General features: G+C 61.9%; 2 protein-coding genes across 3 annotated transcripts in view; both read right to left on the bottom strand.

Moving 5' to 3' along the window:
* Window positions 1-5,662, bottom strand: part of LOC130022597 (cadherin-23) — a 67,733-nt gene extending 62,071 nt beyond the window's left edge. For both annotated transcript variants that reach the window (XM_056113363.1, XM_056113364.1), the window contains exons 1-4: window positions 5,517-5,662; window positions 4,624-4,752; window positions 3,763-3,891; window positions 2,910-3,137 (exon numbers count right to left, since the gene is read on the bottom strand). In XM_056113363.1, coding sequence (XP_055969338.1) covers window positions 2,910-3,035 — 126 coding nt within the window. In that variant the 5' untranslated portion in view covers window positions 3,036-3,137; window positions 3,763-3,891; window positions 4,624-4,752; window positions 5,517-5,662. The remainder of the gene's footprint in view (window positions 1-2,909; window positions 3,138-3,762; window positions 3,892-4,623; window positions 4,753-5,516) is intronic.
* Window positions 5,663-7,730: 2,068 nt separating this feature from the next.
* LOC130022617 (cadherin-23-like) overlaps window positions 7,731-14,444 on the bottom strand; it is a 320,780-nt gene continuing 314,066 nt past the window's right edge. The window contains exons 30-33 of the mRNA XM_056113382.1: window positions 10,681-10,816; window positions 9,246-9,634; window positions 7,931-8,217; window positions 7,731-7,767 (exon numbers count right to left, since the gene is read on the bottom strand). Coding sequence (XP_055969357.1) covers window positions 7,731-7,767; window positions 7,931-8,217; window positions 9,246-9,634; window positions 10,681-10,816 — 849 coding nt within the window. The remainder of the gene's footprint in view (window positions 7,768-7,930; window positions 8,218-9,245; window positions 9,635-10,680; window positions 10,817-14,444) is intronic.

Genomic DNA, 14,444 nt, shown 5'->3' with positions numbered 1-14,444 from the left:
GTGTCTGGCCTGACACACATTTTGGGGGGATGAATGAGTGAACGGGCTAGACTGGCCTGGACCAGGGAGGGCTGGTTAGACTCACAGGGAGAAGGACAGGTGGGAGGCAAGGCCAGTGTGGGGGTCTCCTGGGATCTCTAGATGCCAGCCTCTTCCCCCCAGTAGACCCTGATGCCCTTTCTGGTTTTTTTTTTCTGCTTTTTGGGTTGAAAGAATCCATATTAGGGCATTAAATTCTTGTATGCTTCAGCTAACTTGCAACATTGCTTTCTGTAAAACTGCTTGGCTGCTTTACCTGGGGGGGGGGGGGGGGGGCGGGGTGGGAACTTGGAATGTGAACTGGGCATAACTTCTTGTAAAACCAAGTATGGCAGGATTCAGGTGTATTTACCATTCCAGGAATGTGGGAATGTATTGTCTCAGCAAAGACCCCTGCAGACGTCTTGGGTAAAGGATAACTCAGGATGCGGGTAGATTGCCCATTCTGGGAATGTATTGTCTTAGCTAAGACCCCTGCAGATGTCGTGGGTAATGGATAACTCAAAATGCAGGTGGTCGGGGGAGATGACCTAAAGGCTTAATGATTCCGGCTATAACCTTGCTTGTGCTGACAAGCGATGTACATAAAGGCTGATCTTTGAATCTATAGGCTAAGGAGTGATGTACTTTTAAATGGATTGGTTAAGAAAGTATATGTTGTTACAAATCTATTGGCTATGAAATGCGCGGGCTTTGCTGTAACGGTTGATGAAGGCCTATATAAGATCCTCTTTGAAGAAGCTTGGGGCTCTCAGCCACTGCCCACTCTGGGGTATGCTGTGGAGCCCCAGCATGCTGGTCTAAATAAACCCCGTTTGTACTCCTGCAGGAATTGTCTGTCTGGTCTCTCTGCACCTCCCAGGGCCAGGGGACTCCCGATCCCAACAGGGTCACACCTGGCAATGCATAGGGGTTACTCCTGGCTCTGCACTCAGGAATTACCCCTGGTGGTGCTCAGGGGACCATATGGGATGCTGGGAATCGAACTCGGGTGGGCCACCTGCAAGGCAAACGCCTTACCCATTGTGCTATTGATCCAGCCCCATGATGCCCTTTCTGGAATTGGTGGTTGGCCTGGTGTGATACAGGCCCTGGCTCCCGCATGCCCGGTCCACTGAAATGTTCCCGGGGGGGGCAGAGAAGGGCCTTCTGCTTGTCTGGCCTTGGCTCTCTGAGCTGGGCACACTCGCTGGGGACCACTTGCTGCCTGCCCAGAGGTGAGGTGTCTGCACACATGTGTTTCAAGGACCCGGCCCTCTGTGGGGGACATTATATCTGGGCACAGGTACGGCACCCTCACTTGAGGCTTCAGCCTTGACCCCTCAACCCCAGCTCAGGGGGGTCAGGAGAGAGAGGAGGGGGCACTTAAGGAGGAAGTGGGCAGGCTGAAGGTGACGAGGAGACACAGGCAGGGAGCCCCACTCTCCCGTAATGTTCTTAGACCCTTGTTCTGGAGGATCGAATTAGTTCCCTTTAGAGTCTCTGTCATGTGAAAAAAAAACCACCTTTTTATTTCTTTATACTCCAACAGAGAAGTTTCCTTTTGTTTTGTTTTATGGACACACCCAGCAGTGCCGGGGGGACCACACCAGGGACTGAGCCCAGGGATCCTGTCTGCAGAACATGTGTTTCTGGACCTCTGAACCCTAAGCCAGGGCACCCCCAGTGATGCAGGTAGGACATGCAGCCCCACGCAAAGCTAAAGGCCAGTGGATGGACGAGCAGGAAGATGCACCACCTATTCCGGCCAAATGGCCCCTCCTGGCGCTCCGTCAGTGGTTCCCCCCCACCCCCCCACACACACACCTGCCCCTCTCTGGAGGCATCCTATAAACATCTCTGCTGGGGGCCCCGATCAAAGGCACCACTGACAATGCAGGGACTCCTTGTCCTAAGAGGTGCCAAGGCCAGCCCTCTCTCCCGGACTGTGGCTTCCCAGAACTGACCCAGTTCCCACACCCTCCCCCAGAGACATTCCGGATAGAGTCAGCCGAGACCAGCTCTGACCATGCCGGGGATTGAGCCCAGGACTCCTGCGCGCAGAACCCCCGATCCACGGCCACAGGGGAGACCGACTGCTAAATGCCCCTAATCGCTTCTCTCTCCTACAACTACGCTGGGTGATGGGCTATTTTCTCTCCGTTTTCCCCCTGCTCAGACCTGACAATGCCCCCCACTTAGCAAACCTCCACGTGGCCGAGGTGCCTCCCCTTGCAAAGTGTCATCTTCACCACAGACACCCGCTCCTCCTCACCCCCCATAGCTGAGAAAGTCTGTTACAGTAAAGGCAGAGGGAGGGAGGCGGGGCCCGGGGACACCTTTTCCTGCTTAGCACCGAGGCAGCCTGACAGAGCGGCGTGGCCGGGCCCCCATAATGAAAAGCTCAATTTGTGCTTCTTGGGGAGCTGCTAGGTGCTAGCTCCGAACCCAAAACAGGCGCTGATGCTGGCAGAGGCAGGAAAAAACAAGCTTCGGCTTTTTTTTTTCCCTTTTTGGGTCACACCCGGCGATGCTCAGGGGTCACTCCTGGCTCATGCACTCAGGAATTACTCCTGGCAGTGCTCAGGGGACCATATGGGATGCTGGGAGTTGAACCCGTGTCGGCCACGTGCAAGGCAAACGCCCTGCCCACTGTCCCAGCTTCTAGTCCCCTGCTGGGCGCCTCCATGGACGTGCAGACAGAAGGCACCGGAAAACAGTGGCTTCCAACCTTTTCAACCTGAGGATGGGGTCCTCTTGCACACCGGCTGCTAATAACCACCGAGGTGGGCCGGCGGGCTGCAGCCGGGTTTGCACACACGCTCTGTTTTCACGGCGCCGTGGAGGATTCCCCCCGTCCCCCCCCCTCTGCGCGCCCTCCCCCCACTCACCGACAGGGTGGGGGTGCCCTCGTCCTCCACGGTGACCACCAGGTGGTAGAAGCTCTGGCGCTCCCGGTCGGGCGGGGCGGGGCGCGTGGCGATCTCCCCGCTGATGCGGTCCATGCGGAAGGTCATGTCGTCGTTACCGGCGGTGATGTAGTAGGACAGGACGCTGTTGAGGCCGATGTCGCGGTCCGTGGCTCTCACCTGGACCACGGCGGTGCCCCCGCCCACGTTCTGTGGGGAGAGCGGGAAGGGCAGAGGTTCTGTGTATAAGGGTGCAGTGCCGACCCCTGCTCCTGAGAGCCCCCCAGGGCCCCAATGGCCCTGCAGTTCCGCGCCATGGATGGAGGAGGCTGTAAACAGGCTGGCCGTGCTCCCATGGCAACCCCTCCTTATGAGGTGCAGAGATGCACGGGGGGCGGGGGGGCTGCGGATCCCACAGCCTGAGGCTGGGCGGGGCTCTGCAGCTGGAAGGGGGTCAGGACGGGGCAGCATGGGGACAAAAGGCCCCTCGAGTGACTCCACGTTAGGGTTGAAGAATAAACGTATCCTGGGCCAGAGCGAGAGTCCAGCGGGTGGAGCACTCGCTTGCCTTGCGTCCCAGGTTCGGTCCCCCGGCATCCCACATCGTCTCCCACGCCTGCCAGGAGGCAGCCCTGAGCACTGCCGGGCTGGGCCCTGAAAGGCTGCTCGGCCCCAGCAACTCCAGATGCCCATCCGTGTCGGACGTCCGTCTCCCTGCTCTTCCCTCCCCTCCCCTCCCGGGAAAGAAGAAAACACATTCTCCCACTCCCCAAACTCGCTGCATCACGGTGGCCTGTGTCTGCTGCCCCCCAGACCCCTCGCCCCCTGCCCTCACCTCGTTCACGCTGACGTTGTAGCCAAACGGGCTCTCGATCACCGGGGGGTTGTCATTGACGTCCAGGATGGTCACTTGCAGGATGTGGTCCTTCTTCCGTGGGGGGCTGCCTCGGTCAGAGGCCACGACCTGCGGGGAGGGGAGGGGGGCATGAACGGTGGTCGCGGAGAGGCCCGGAGAGGGCAGGGGTGTGGCCAGTCTTCCCAGGGCGTGCTGGCCCGGGTGCCCCCCAGCTTTGGCTCTCTGGCCAGCCCTGCCCTCTCCCTGTCTGACCGGGACCATCTATCCTTTGGAACCCACTCAGGGTGCCCAGGCTCGCCCAGGTTCTATTCTGGGCCATAGCAGCCCCTCACCGGAACCCGGGCACGGGCCTGAGCCCAGGCGAGAGACCGTCCTGGTCGTAGAGGCGGGCCTGGGTGCCAAATTCGCACCGGAAGCTGAGGGTCCAGTGGAAGTACTCCGGGAAACTCTGCCTGCCACAGTGTGAACAGCCGTCGGGGTGCTGCGACCCGACCCCCAGCCCCCAGCACTGTCCATCACCTCAGGAGAGGCAGGCTCAGTCTTGGCCTGGCATGAGCGGGGAGACTGAGGCCCGTTCTGAGGACTGAACCTTCCCCAGGTCACATCAGGTCCATTGGGGGAGGGCTCGAAGCTGGCCTCGTCCTGCCCAGCATCGGGACAGGGCTTGGGGCTCCCTCCCGCCCCGCAGAGGGACACGCACCTCCCTGCTTCCCACCGGGGCCTGGAGCCTCCTTCGGGCCACTTCCCCCAGGCTGGCCTCACGCTCTGTCTATAGCTGTGAGAGGGACACTGCCCGCCAGAGTGCTCCCCTGGACGGTCAGCCGTGTTCCTGGGGCCCACCTTGAGGATGTAGTGGTCCAGCTCTTCTCTGTCCAGGGGCCTGGCCACAAACACTTCCCCGATGGAGTCGTTGCTGGTGATGATCTCAAACGCTCCCCCGATGTTGCCCGAGGCCAGGGAGAAGACCACCTGTGGGGAGCCACGGGAGGGGCCGGGAGGGGGGGCGCATGATTGCACAGCTGCCCAGGGTCCCGGGGAAGAGGCTTCCAGGCACAAGGGGTTGCGGAGGGGCCTGTGGAGGGTCCTGGGAGAGGCTGTGTGCACACTGGGGCTTCCTAGGGGCAGCTCCTGGGGCACTGATGCTCCTCCAGACAGGGTGGGGCGGGAGGGGCCACTACCCCCACTCCCCAGGGCTCCTGCTGTCCCCTGGACAATACGGGTGAAACAACAGCCCCTGTTGTCTGGGGCTTCCGAGACAGGGAAGACTGGCCCAGCTTGGAGGCACCCACGAGAATGAGGACCTGAACCCACATGCTCTGGCCCAACCCCAGAGCCAGCCGCAGCCTCCCAGGGGTGCACAGGCCGTCCCCATCATGATGGGGGCACCCGACAACCCCCACCGCAGCTCAGCGACTCACCTCTCAGTGGCCCACCTGCCTCGCCCCCGCAGCCACCCTCCCCCATCTCGTGCTCTGGGGAGATGGGGCTTCCCTCTGCTGACAGAGGACCCCAAGATGCAGGAGCTGGAGGACGTCCCCTGGAGCTGGCCCTAGAGGAGCTTCCTGCTGGCTCCGGCTGCTGTGTGGCCGCCAGACTGTGTTTTAGGGGCTGCCGGGCTCTGTTCTCCCGACCCCAGGCTGGAGGGAAGCAGGGCCGGAGAGAACCCTGCGGCCCCATCAGGGTGCGGATGGCTGAGACGCCCCTTAGATGGGCCAATCCTGCTCTGTCCCCACCTGCCCATTGCTGCCGGCGTCGGGGTCCCGGGCCTTGACTGTGGCCACACGCTGGCCGACGGGGCAGTCCTCCGGCACGCTGACCGCCGAGTCGGAGGTGACATCGAACCGGGGGCTGTTGTCGTTCTCGTCCAGCACCGTGATGTACACCTGGGCAGGGGAGAGATGGGGGCAGAGACCGGCCACCTCTGTCCTCCCCTGCCCAAACCCTGGGCTCCGGTGGGGGTGTGAGGAGCAAGCTGACCCGCCAACTCTCGGCACAAACCAGCCACTCCGGCTTTCCTCAGCCCTGGGCTTTTCCCTCCCGTCCTCTGCTGGTGCTGGGGAGAGCAGCAATGGGGGAGGGAGGGGGGAGGGTCCTGGGGGTGCAGTGCTGCCACCCCCCCCCCCCACATCTCATCTGCTTCCCAGCCATGCCCAGGGCTGCACAGGGACCACTCCCGGCTCTGTGCCCAGGGCATGATGCCTCCATGGCGCTGGGGCATGAACTCCACATGCAAAGCACACGCTCAGGCCTTTGAGCAACTTCTCGGACCCTGAGCCCTTGTTCCGGCTCTCTGGTGAGTGCCTAGGTGAGATCACTTGCCCAGTGTCCTCCCGACTCTATCCTGCCTGGTTTCCTGCTGGGCACGTAGCAGGGATGCCCACTCGGAAGCTGATACAAGGGGCATGACCCAGAAGCAGGAGGGAAGCCTCAGCGGGTGAGGGGAGTGGGCAGTGGGAACCAGAGCTGGCCGGTGCGCCCCCCCTCGGCAGCCCCTGCCTCCCCAGCCTCTGCAGGGCCAGGGCACCCCTTGCTGCGCGCCTCCATCCCCCTCCCAGGGAAGCCAGGTGCAGGTGAGCTGTGGTTTCGGGCCCCCCTGCAGGGGAAATGGGGCACCTTTCAAAGCCTCCACCGCCTCCGCCCTCTGAGCCAGCAGCAAGGGGGTGGCGGAAGGCAGTGGGGCTGGTGGATCTGGGGCAGCGGCCGGGCCTCTGAGAGGGGAAGTCGGCAGAGCCAGAGCAGGGCTGCCGCTTCCTGGAAGAGGGGGAGCTGCGAAAGCCCCCCTCGCACACACAGGAAGCGCGGCGGTGCCCCGAGGGCTGGGGCGGCCTTGGGGGGCAGCTGGCCACCCTGAGGCGTCTCAGCCCCCCCAGGCCTGGCACTGCACAACAACAGGGAGTGGGGTGCGACTCAGGAAGCTGCCCAGAGGGCCTGCAACCTGCCCCCCAGCCCTGAGGACTCACGGCTGCTTAGGCCTCCCGGCCTCAGGGTGGGGAGGGGCATGAAGGCAACCAGGTGCCCTGAGTGGAGGGTGGGGGGCAGAGGGGCTCCGCAGTGGGCCTGTTGTGGGCTGGTGACAGGGACTCTGAGGGAGTGGCCATGTGGCCAGGTCCATGGCCGATGAGGTGCTGGAGGTCCTGGGCTCTCCAGGTGATTGCAGACCTGCCAGGCCAGTCTGGGCGGAGTCAGGGATCACTCTGATGACCAATGCTGGGAGCTGCCCCAGCAGCCCCAACCCCCGTGTCATCCCCCACCTGAGTCCCCAGCCCACCCCACCCCAGCAGACACCCTCTGTAGTGGTCCCAGCATATGCCCCCCCCCCCCCTCCCCGTACTAAGTGTCTTGGAGGCCATTGGCTGTCCTTGCCCAGACCTACCCAGGCCTGGGCACCATGCACCCCATTCAACACGCGCCGTCCACACTCATGATCCACACACACCATCCATACACGCTGTCCACACACGCACCATCCACATAGGCACCATCTACATGCACCATCCACACATGCGCCGCCCACACGTGCCATCCACACATGCACCAGCCACACGCACCGTCCACACATACCATCCACATGCGCCGTCCACACATGCATTGTCCACATATGCACCATCCACACACACCATCTACATGCGCCATCCACATGTGCCGTCCACATGCACTGTTGTATCACACACCCTCACAGGGACCCCCAAGAATTCAGGGGCCCCTCTGACAGGACCCCCTGCTCCCTGCCCCCTCCAGCCTGGTCCCTGAGGCCCTCCCAGCCCTCTCCTGGCCTTGAGCAAGGCAGGGTGTGGCGCCCTCAGTGCATATTGGAGGAAGGGAACAGAGAGGGTGGGTGGCCTGCCTGCATCGCACAGCTGTGGCAGGTCCTCTGTGCTGTTTGGGAGACCTGGTGGTACCAGGAAACAAGCCCAGGGCTCTCGCATGCAGGATACACGCCCCAGCCCTCAGTTTCCCCGCTGGGCCCCCTCGACTCCCCCGGGGCTGAGCAGGAAGGGGAGGGGGGAGCAGAGCTGGACCTGAGGAACAGGTTCGGGAGGGACCTGGCCTCTGCAGCGAGGCCTGAGGAGGTGGTGGAGGGTCTGGCCAGGCTCCGGTGGCCCCTGACGCGTGGCCGAGCCACGGGAGAAGCCGTCCGTGGACTCACCTTCTGTGGCAGCGTGGCAGGCGGAGGCCGAGAGAAAAGGCAGAGAAGCAGGCGGTCAGTGGTTTGCGGTGCTTCAGCCGTCCATCACCCCAGCCCCACGCCTGGGCCGCGGTGCCCTCCCCCTGCCCGGCCCAGGGCTGGGTGCTGGCGAAGCACGGGTTCTGGTGCTGAGGGGGCGCACTCACCACCGTGGAATCCACCTTCGGGCCGCCATCGTCTGCCACCACCGTCAAGGTGTAGAAGTCCCCTTTCTCCCTGTCCACCAGGCCCTTGACCGTGATCACACCCTGCAGGGAGCCCGGATGGGTGAGGGGTGGGCCACACACCAGCACCCGCAAATCCAGACCCCACTCCCGCCCGACCCCCGTCCAACCTCTGTGTCCCAGGCACCCACAGATTGAGAGCCCCCAGCCAGCCCTATACGCTTCCCCACTCCCATCCGACCCCACATGTCATCCCACCCACCCACACCCACAAATCCGGATCCCCAGCCAGCCCTACACACTGCCCTGCTCCCGCCTGACCCCAGGTCTCAGCACTCCCACCCCAGCAATGTCCCTCTGTTCCTCCCTTCTCCAGGAACCCTGTCACAGAACCTCCCACGGGGGCCTCTTCAAGGCAGGTTTTCTGCACCCCCAGCAGCCTGGCTCACTCTCTCCCGTGGTCACACAGGCCCCCTGGATACCTGGATGGTAAATGTCTTGATCTCCCCTGTGTCTTGGTTCTGCAGCCTTGATGATTCTCACTTCTAACACTAGCCCGTGAGCCCCCCGTGGCTGCAGAGAGGTCTTCATGTTCCATGTCTAAGTATCCCCCCGAGAAAAGCTCACCATTCACACCTTGCTATCCTCAAAGCAAAGACCGGGCAACCAGAGCCACGTGGTCCAACGGAAAAGCCACATCAGATACCTTGCTGCCTGGGCATTTGCTCTGCACCCTGCTGAGTGAGTGTGATTCCTGCATCCCCTGTGGTCCCCCGAGCCTGCCAGGGGTGATCCCTGAGCTCAGAGCCAGGAGGAAGCCCTGAGCACTGCTGGGTGTGACCCCCAAACCAAAAGCCAAACACACACAGTGGCTGCCACCAAGCTCCTTTGTGACAAGAGCTTCCTGCCAGGCGAGGCAAGAAACGAAACATGGTCAGGGGCGGGCAGCGACTTCACACCCAGCCACAGGAAGACACCAGGACGTGCAAAGAGACCTCACGGGGACAGCTAGTCCCAGGCACTTTGTGACACGGGAAACAGGCGGCTCTGAAGGAGGTGCTCGATAAGGGAGGGGGGCTCCGGAGGGACAAGGCCCCTGCCCCGCCCCTCACCGTGATGGGGTCGATCCTGAAGAGGGCCTTGGCCTGGGCGCTGGTGTAGGCGTCGAAGCGGTAAGTGATCTGGTTGAGGTTGTCCAGGGAGAAGGCCTGGACGCGCACGATCTCGGTGCCCAGAGCCAGGTTCTCCAGGACGGCCACCTCGTAGGAGGCGTTGGAGAACTGCACGGCCTCATCCAGCTCGTTGAGCAGGGTGACGTGGACGCTGCAGAAGCCCTGGTTGAAGGGGGGCGCCCGGTCGGTGGCCGACACGTTCATCAGGTAGCTGGTCTTGGTCTCGTAGTCCAGGTAGTCCACGGTGGTGATGAGCCCCGTGCTCTCGTCGATCTCGAACTTGCCCTCGGCCCCCGACAGGATGCGGTAGTTGACCAGACCGCCGTCCCCTGCAGGACAGCAGCCTCGTCCAGCTGCTCATGCACTCCCGCCGTACCCCGCCCCCCCACCCCGGCTGGGGTCTGTGCAGACAGCCGGGCTCAACCCCACTGCCAGCCCCATCTGGGACCTGTCCTGGGCATGTGGGATGGTTGCAGGGCAGGAAGATTCTGCTTCCGAGTCTCAAGATCCAACCACAAGTGCAACCCCAACCCCCGGCGTGGGCCTTTGCACGGTCACAGCAAGGGCGCCGAGCAGAGGCAGCCCTGCCGAGACGGGCACATTCAGTCCCTCCAGCCAGGGCCCGGTCCCTGTCCTCCCTACGCCCTGGGACCCAAGTCCACGTGCCCGGGAAGAGAAGACTTCCTTGAGCCAGGGTCTGGGGGTGGCGTCTCTCAAGACACAGTTCTCAGATACCCCAGAGAAGGAGCTGACACTGCCCCCCCCCGCCCCTCGAGTCGCCTGTGAGTTGGGTCCCCAGCTCAAGTGGGTTCTGCCCCCCAGAATCCATGCTGACGCCCCGCCCCCCTCACAGGGTCCAGGCCCAGAGGAGGCCCCAAGCCCTGGCCACAGCTCTACGCCGTGACCCTCATGGGACGAACATGCACCTGCAGGGCAGGCCAGCCTGGGGGGTTTCACAGCGGCTGCCCCTCCCACCAGGGGGGCCCCTGGGAGGGTCTGGGCGGAGAGTGAGGGGCAGTGAAGCCCTGGAAACACTCCCCCTAGTGTTTCTCGGGTCGGGATACAGGACTGGACAGGGAGGAAGATCCAGGCCAATGAACCCGTTTTGCTGTGTTTGGCCATTTCTGGGACTCAGGGTCGGTGCCAAGGTTGGGGGGTGCTTCCAGGGAAGACCACCTTCTCCACCCCTTGGCTGGAGGGACAGGCGTCCGTGAGCCCATGATCCTCGACACCCCAGCCCTGTCCAGCCGAGTGTGGGTCTCTAGCCGGGACCTCCCTGTCCCCTGCTGGGATGTGGGTCTCCATGAGGGGGAGGAGGGGGTGGGTGAGTGCCGGAGGGTCCCTCTGGGCCTACGACCCCCTCCGCCGGCCTCACCTGTGTCTCGGTCGGTGGCCCGCACCACGATGACCGACGTGCCGATGCCCGCCGTCTCCCGGAGCCCCAGGCGGCTGTACTGCTGCTGCGTGAACACGGGCACCTCATCGTTGATGTCCTCCACGTACACAATCACCTGTGGGCAGGGAGCGGGTCAGGCCGGGCCCGTGTGGTCATTGTTCTCCCTGGTGCCACACGCTCCTGCGGGCAGCCTGGCGCTCTCTAGAGGGTCTCCGTGCCCCCTACCCCTTGGCAGAGACATTGTTAAGGGACAAAGGAGCTTTTCTTATTCTTAGCCCTGCTACTAACCCTGGTGAATAACGGGGTATAACAGAATGAGAGTCTGTCCCTGTGGCACTGTGAAGGGTGTCATGAAGAGCAAATGAGCCATGCATTAAGGGCTTGAAGAGATTTCAAGTGATGTCATCTAACCATCACAGCAGAGTCCTGGAGGCGCAGTGATGGGGCTTGGAGCATCTGCCTTGCAGGCATTTGGTCCCAAGTTCAAATCCCTGGTGTCTCACATGCGCCAAGCATGCTGGGGAGCTCTGCTGTCTGGATCCCTGGTGCCACAGGCGATATCTAGTTGCCAAATATGTATGCAAGAGGGGCGTGTTCCCTGATGAACACTTCAATTAAAAAAAGAGCGTGAGCACCACAGTCAGGAAGTGTGACTTCAGGGGCGCATAGTGTGGCCCCAGGGAGCACCATTCCCACAGTCCGAGCATCATCATCAAGACAGGGAGGGGAAAGAGGAGGGAAAACATGCCTGTAACTGCACAGAGGTCGGGGGAATGGGCCAGTACAAAGTCATGGTAAGAGAGAAACAAACACACAGCACCTCAGAGGACAGGGAAAGTCAAAGGGTTGCTGGTGTTCGAGCCCTGGAGGTGCTGAGACCTTCCTGGAGGCCTGTGGTTCTCTGGGGGTCCATCCTCCCCCCGACCTGGCTGTGGGGACCACATACTCAACTCCTGCCCAGCGGCCGGCGGCTCCCAAGGTCCCTAGGCAGTCGAGGGGACTTTCTCCTGCTGGTGCTGTCCTGAGTCTTTTCATCCTGGCCCTACGCCCCTCCTGGTGGTCTCTGGAAGGGGAGCTAAAGGGGTTCCTCTGTTCGGGTCCCTGGGCTCCCCTCTGGGGCACTTCCAGGATATTGCGATTGTTAGTGCCGTTCGTCACCGCCATGCCAGATGCCCCGGCTTCTCTTTAAGACACACGGAGCCTTACGACAGTTTCGAGGCTCCCGTGGAAACGTCTGTGGGCTAGTGCAGCCTGGAGGCAAGGGCAGGTGAGGGCTGGCCCAGGACGGAGCCGAGAGGGACAGCGAGCTGGGGGGACAGGGCAGTGGGGTGGGCACTGGCCTTGCACACATCTGACAGAAGCTTGATCCCGACACCTCATAGGGTTCCCGAGGGTCCCACCAGAGGTGAGCCCTAAGCACAGAGCCTGGAGTAAGGCCCAAGCAACGCTGGGTGTGCCCCCCACCCCCAAATCTGTAGCACTGTAGATCTGATCTCCCGTTGTCCATCGATTTGCTCGAGCAGGCCCAGTAACGTCTCCATTGTGAGACTTGTTGTTACTGTGTTTGGCATCTCGAATACGACACGAGTAGCTTGCCAGGCTTTGCCGTGCAGGGAACCCGGCAAGTTACTGAGAGTATCTGACCGACCCCCAAATCAATAAAATTAAAATATAATAAACTGAAAAATAGAAGGGCAGCTGATGGAGATGGTCAGAGGCTCTTAGCTCCTCTCTCCCCTCGGGGAGCAGTGCCCAGAGCTGACCCACAATGGCCTCGGAAGAGAGGGCCGGAACAGGGTGGGGTGATCCCAGCTCCCTGCTACCAACCTCACTGCTTCTGGCTTCCGGTGCTCTTCCTTGGTGGTGCTCAAGGGACTATATGCAGTGCCGGGGACTGAACCTGGGCCGGCTGCATGCAAGGCAAGCGCCTTCTCCCCTGTACTATCTCTTGAGCCCTGCTTGTGGTTCTGTACTGGGCTAAGGGGGCCTGTGAACGGGAGAAGCCCCCTCCTTTGGGGTCAGCAGAGTGAAGGGGAGGAGCAGATTTCACAAGTCTCCCTGCCCTGGCGCAGTGCCGTGTGTCTAGTTTCTGACTGATTCCCTACCGCTGGGACCAGTCTCTGGGTTTTGCTGAGAATTAGGGGGTATAGTGCGGAGGCCTGGTGGGGGGGTGGGCGGGCAGTTGCGCACAAGCCTCTCTCCTTTGGGGCTCTGGAGCTCTGCAGCCCTGCCAGATCATCAGTTTTCAGCTCCAGACACCCAGAACCCCATATGCAAACGACAGCATCCGCCCCTCCCCCTCCAGGCTCTTCACAGCAGGAACCCTCTGGGTCTGGTTTCACCCCGAACTCAGCTGGGGCCAATCCTGGAGGGGCGGGACGCAGAGTGTTTGGAGTGTTCGGGCCTGGGGCAGTGAGCGATTTGCCTGGAGAGAGCTGGGGAATAGAAGCTGGCCCTCCACACTTGGAAGCAGCAAGCCTCTCCGGTCCACGTCTAAATGGCCCCAACCTAAGCCTGGGGGCGGGGCGGGTCCCCCTCCTGGCCTGGCCTGATGTGGTTATGAGGAGGGGGTGAGCAGGGAGCCTGGGTGTGGCGTCCTCCAGAGGCTGGCCACACGCCCCAGGTTGGTTGCTGCTATTGGTTTCAGCCTCGTTTTTAGCAGCGAGACTGGCAAGAGGGTGTGTGGTTTGCAGACCCGAGAGGCACAGATGTGCAGGAAGCATCAGGGCTGCCGGGTCCGGGCTGAGCAGGGGCTGAGGCCTGGCTCCATGGGCCTGGCCCAAGCCCAAGCCCAGGTTCTGTTCAGTCTGAGTTCATTTCATTGGCCATTTATTTTTGTGATTTTTTTATTTTTTGGCTTTTAGGCCACCTCCAGGGCTGCTCGGGGCTTCCTCTTGGCTCTAAGCTCAGGGATCACTCCTGGTGGGCTCGGGGACCCTCTGAGGTGTCCAGGATAGAAACTGGGTTGGTTGTGTGCATGGCAAGTGCCTTCCGCGCTGGACTATCTCTTTGGCCACTGATTGGTCATTTTATACCTCATCTGCCGGAAAGGTCTCCAGTCAAAACAGGGAACAGGACAGCTAGGGAGGGGAGGGGAGCACAGAGAAGATAAAGGGAACCCCTGGCCAGCCAATGCTCTCTGCCCCCTCACCTGTGCCCAGCAGGACAGGAGGGGTCTTACCCACGCACATGTGGCCATGGCCAGAGTCTAAGGAAGACCGAGGGGACCGAGAGCCGTTGGTGCAAAGTTCCAAAGAGGCCCAGCGGCCAGTCACAGAGTAGGAGCCCTAGCAAGGAACCAGGGGGACAAGGTCCCAGCGGCAGAATTCAGACCAGGATGGCGGGCACTGGGCAGAGCATGGCATCAGGACAACACCCGGTCATTGAACACCACAGGGGAGCGGACGCTGAGGACCAGGACATCCTCATGTGGACCCGGGATTGAGGGACACGACGAGTGATGCCGCATACAGGAGAGGCCTGGCCCTGAGGAGGGACTGGGACGCATCCTCTTCACCAGTACAAGATAAACTTGAACCCCTGACACCTCTTCCACCCCCAGGACAGACCCGGTTGCCTTCCAGGTTCAGAGAGATGGGCTCAGAGTGAAATGGCCCATCTGAGATGCCAGACGAGGCTGAGCCCGCTCCGTCACTCGGCCCCTGAACCAGGGCTGGGCCTGCCCTAACTGGAGACCAACTGCTGCGTGTCCGGTTGCCCCTGGCCGCCCCGCGCCCGGCCTC

The sequence above is a fragment of the Sorex fumeus genome, unplaced genomic scaffold, assembly GCF_029834395.1.
Source record: "Sorex fumeus unplaced genomic scaffold, SorFum_2.1 ptg000020l, whole genome shotgun sequence".
NCBI classification, from domain to species: Eukaryota; Metazoa; Chordata; class Mammalia; order Eulipotyphla; family Soricidae; genus Sorex; species Sorex fumeus.
This window is presented reverse-complemented; position numbering and strand designations above follow the sequence as displayed.